The 4257-nt window shown below is 33.1% G+C and overlaps 1 protein-coding gene across 3 annotated transcripts in view; it reads left to right on the top strand.

The window, feature by feature from the left end:
* Positions 1 to 424: 424 nt before the first annotated feature.
* Positions 425 to 4257, top strand: part of LOC106461595 — an 84712-nt gene continuing 80879 nt past the window's right edge. For all 3 annotated transcript variants that reach the window (XM_022388605.1, XM_022388606.1, XM_013921438.2), the window contains exon 1: positions 425 to 494. In XM_022388605.1, the coding sequence (XP_022244313.1) occupies positions 434 to 494 (61 nt within the window). In that variant the 5' untranslated portion in view covers positions 425 to 433. The remainder of the gene's footprint in view (positions 495 to 4257) is intronic.

Raw genomic sequence — 4257 nt, 5'->3', positions numbered from 1 at the left:
AATAAACTACTGTAAAGCATAGTGAGGGGTCATTACAAATTTGGGATTATATTCCAGCTAACAGTATCATTGATGAACACAAAACTGATGGCACCTTGACTGCTGACATAAACATTGAAATTTGAATCATCATGCCATTCCCTCAGGAACATGATCCCTAGGGTATGGATTCATTTTCTAGAAAGAAAGTAATCCTAAGCATATAGCAGATGTGGTGAAATTATATTTTTATTTATCATATGTTAAATAATATATCAATGAAATTAAGCTTTTAAAAATATTTGTGGGTTATAATTTTAATGTATAAAAAAGATGGTTGTATATCATAAACTGTATATGATTATTGTGCAATATTGAAAATTTAAAAAATATGCAGTCAAGTGTACGATTTTGCTTTTTATTCACAATTTGTTTTTTATTTATATCTGTAGGTATGTCAGAAGGTGTTTGTTCTGTTATTGAAAATCAAGAATTTCATTTAGAAGAATCTTTAGGTGAGTAATTCATTATATTATGAAAATATTGGACTCACTATCTTTCTTAATATAACAGTTAATAAGGCAAAGATGCTGATGAATTTTGAATAAAATTTATTATTCTCTCATGTAAATCATCACGCATCATCTCTTAACCAATAGTAACATGATATGCTCACGTGACACATGTGACTCCCTCTACACTCCTCTACCGAACCTTCACTTCAAAGTTTGGCAGAAAGTGTGAGCACCAGAAAAGTGGAAAGGAAGGGTGAGAAGTGTGAGAAGAGATAAGTACCTATCGTTACGAGGGAATGAAAGAGGTACACCCGAAGGATACACCTTACAAGGAGAGATATAGATCCGAAGATCAGAAGAGGGGAACTGTACCACTTCTGAACCAGGTATACTCTTCGCCCATGTGTAAGACATAAGAGCAGAAATTGAGAGGTGTAGAGAGGCTAGGGCACAGCAAACCATACTCGGTAAGTCAACTACATCCAAAACCTCCTCACTGGGTACCAACATCCATGTGAGGGTAGGATGAGGATCATATGGTCTTCAGCTCAAACCCATGAAGAAAACATTGATAAAGGATTACTGATTAACTTATCCAGTGCTGGCTACTCTGCTTCTCTGTACTGTTATGCCACATGATTGTTTCAAACCATTGCTTAAGTTTTGACACTTTAGCAATAATGAATGTGGCTTAGCAGCAGCATATGTGTTAACCTATGTAATAACAGACCATAGGATGGCTAAGAATTAGTTGATTGAACATAAAAAGTTGTTACCAAAAATTATGAACAATCTACTGTATTATCCTTTTTTAGTTTAGATACCCATATTAGACCATTAATGATTGCCATTTTAAAATCATTTTCAATTTTATTGTGGTGTCTTACCATACCTATTAATCTCAAATAGATCAAGCATCAGCATAGCTTTATAACCTATAAAATTAGCAAATTTCATCTAAGGGTTTTTATTTTACTGAAGATATGCCATAACTAGTGATCATCATGTTATTTCCAACATGGGGAGCAGAAGGCTTGTGACATGTGTAAGGAAAAAGTTTTCATATAAAAAGTATGACTGAATGAGAATAGCTAATCTTATGAGTGGAGGCAAGTACCTATAGGAAATACATTTTCAATATAGGAAAATTATAACTTTCAGTGTCTATCCAATTAGAAGCACAAACTATAGATATTGATAGGACAGAATATCAAATGTGAATATCCTATCTTCTCAAATTGCTGAGGAATGAATAAAATTGTTGCATCGATCAGTGAAGCTCCTCCCATCTTATTATAGTTTTGAATGAATTTATCTATATCAAATGTCCTTAGTTGATGGGTATGTTTTTATCCAACATAAAGAGTGATTTTCTAGCTAGTAGAATCTTATTACACTTATTTCTTTTTTTGGTGGGAAAATCTAAACAATTTGCCTTAGTTGAATCATGTGCGATTATAATTGTTCATCTCCAAGCTGCTAACGGAACTTGTTAACTTGTTTATAACTCAGTTAGAAAGCCAGTTAAATTATAGTAATTTTGGGACATTCTGTTCTAGTGCTATATATTTATTTTGTGTTCTAAGATGCATATTTGAAAACTACATGAATTTTTATTTAAAGAAGAAACTCAGTAGAAAAGTGTAGCCTAGTGTAGTTACCATTTGTACTGGCAAAGATCACATGGGTCACGTGTTTTGCTTGTGGTCCTTTATGGTACGTGCTAATGATCTACCAGTGACATTTATTGCTGTTTGATGGGAGGATTACTGTTCAAGCAGGTACAAACTACAGCATTAAAACCATAAATCTTAAGAAAGCAGATCTAGAAGAGTTAACAGTTGAGACTTTGACAGTAAGAAAACTATTAATCCAGTGATATGATCAACTCAAAAAAGAAGAAAAAAAATTGTTGATTTTATTTCCAATTTTCATTTCACTATGCATTGCTGATTTTGTCATAGTTAGTATTATGGTAGAGAAAATAACAGATAAAATATAAAGTTTTACTGAAAATAAATTGATATTCATTTAGGAGGTTCTAGATGTTATACAAATGAAACATGAAAACTGTAAGATGAAAAAGTTATTTTTATTCATAATATGAAAATCACCTTGCATTCAGACTAGTCAGAATGCGAGTCAGTAAATTCACAGACAAATTGTCAGTAAATATACCTTATTAATGTATTAGATTTTTTAAGCATAAAAGTCTTCTAATGTTTACTATAAGCTTGCCAAATTTCATGAAGATATATATATAGTAAATTCAGAACTGTAGTAAACATTGTTATGTATAACTGGGGTTGGTCAAATGGACCAATCCCAATGACATAAGAGCTAGAATGAGTTTAGAGCATCACAATGTTTTTATTGTCCATGTCTGGTCATGCACTTTTTGATGACTGCACATCTTGACAACAGCTTTGTAGAATTGTTTCCTTTCTAAAGCTGTCATGACCAATATACATCACTCCTCCCTGCAAGCTTTCCATGACCTACATATTGTACAAGGATGATAGTTTCTCTGCACCCATTTCAACTGTCTGATCACATAGACATCTGTACTCACTGCGTCGAGCAACTTGACTGGTATGTCTTCATATGTAATGGCATGAATATGTGTTTAATTCTCCAGCTGCTTGAGGTATGGAATGGTTAAATGGAAGGCATGACTGGATGACTTTTCTTGGTGAGGCCATACTCTTTTTGGCCTCATTTCCAAGGGAAATCCATCTTGATTATGTTGTATTCTATAACCTGGGGCAATTGGACAGCTTTTACCACTGACCTTTGTGGATTCTTACCTGTTTCAAGAAATGGCATTTTGCTTACCTAGGCTTGCGTACAACTTGTTGTGGATATCTTTCTAGATAATCCTGATGCCCAAGTTGCTCCATATTCCTTTGTTTTCCAGTGTCATTAAGTACAAAGGGTATGCCAGTCAGAGAAGTTCTAAATCCCCAATCTGAATATATCTTTTTGATATGTTACATTCCCTTTTTCAAAGCAGTCAGTTTTTGATGGCATAATACTATCTACAAAATGCAAAGAATGTCAAATTGTAGTTATGATACAAGCTGTTCCACTGTGACTTTATATCTACTGTAGTTGTCATATGATTTGCTGATTTGCATCTTCAAAATATAATGTACCCAACTTTGTATAATCAATTAAAAATGTTAAGGAAATATTTGGGCTTTTAAACAATACAAGTGCGAGTTATCATTATGAAGGAAAAGCAGCTGGTAAAAAGTGAAATTTGTTTAAGGAAGAAAATTAAGACCCTCCAAATTGTAGTAGTTTATATTTAATTTCAATTATCAAAATTATGTGTACATATAAGACTTGTGGTTTTAGTTTAAGTTATCATTTCTATATTCAAGTATATTTATCACTCTGTGTTTTTGGAATTTGTTCTTCTGTCACATTCATCAACCCTTATTAATCGATGGTAGTATCCTCCTGGGTTTTTTTCCATTGGTGTTCTTAGCTCGCAACCGTGGGGATGTTTTGTAATCAGTTCTTTAGACTTTATTGAGTGCTGTTATCTGTGTTGTCAACTGCTGGCCACTAGTGTTGTTTCTGTTTGTGAACAGATTCCCCACTATAATTATAGAATGTCTCCATTGATAGTTGACATTCTGTTTTGTTTTTGATTTCATTTTCTTATGTTTTTTAGATGCAATGTCAGCCTGAGGTTGAGAAAACTTTCATAAATTTACATAATATAGTGTAGATTGTTCCCCTTTGTATTGTGTGA

This window comes from Limulus polyphemus, unplaced genomic scaffold (genome assembly GCF_000517525.1).
Source record: "Limulus polyphemus unplaced genomic scaffold, Limulus_polyphemus-2.1.2 Scaffold995, whole genome shotgun sequence".
Taxonomy (NCBI): Eukaryota; Metazoa; Arthropoda; class Merostomata; order Xiphosura; family Limulidae; genus Limulus; species Limulus polyphemus.
Note: the sequence above shows the minus strand (reverse complement) of the source record. Positions and strands in the feature narration are given on the sequence as shown.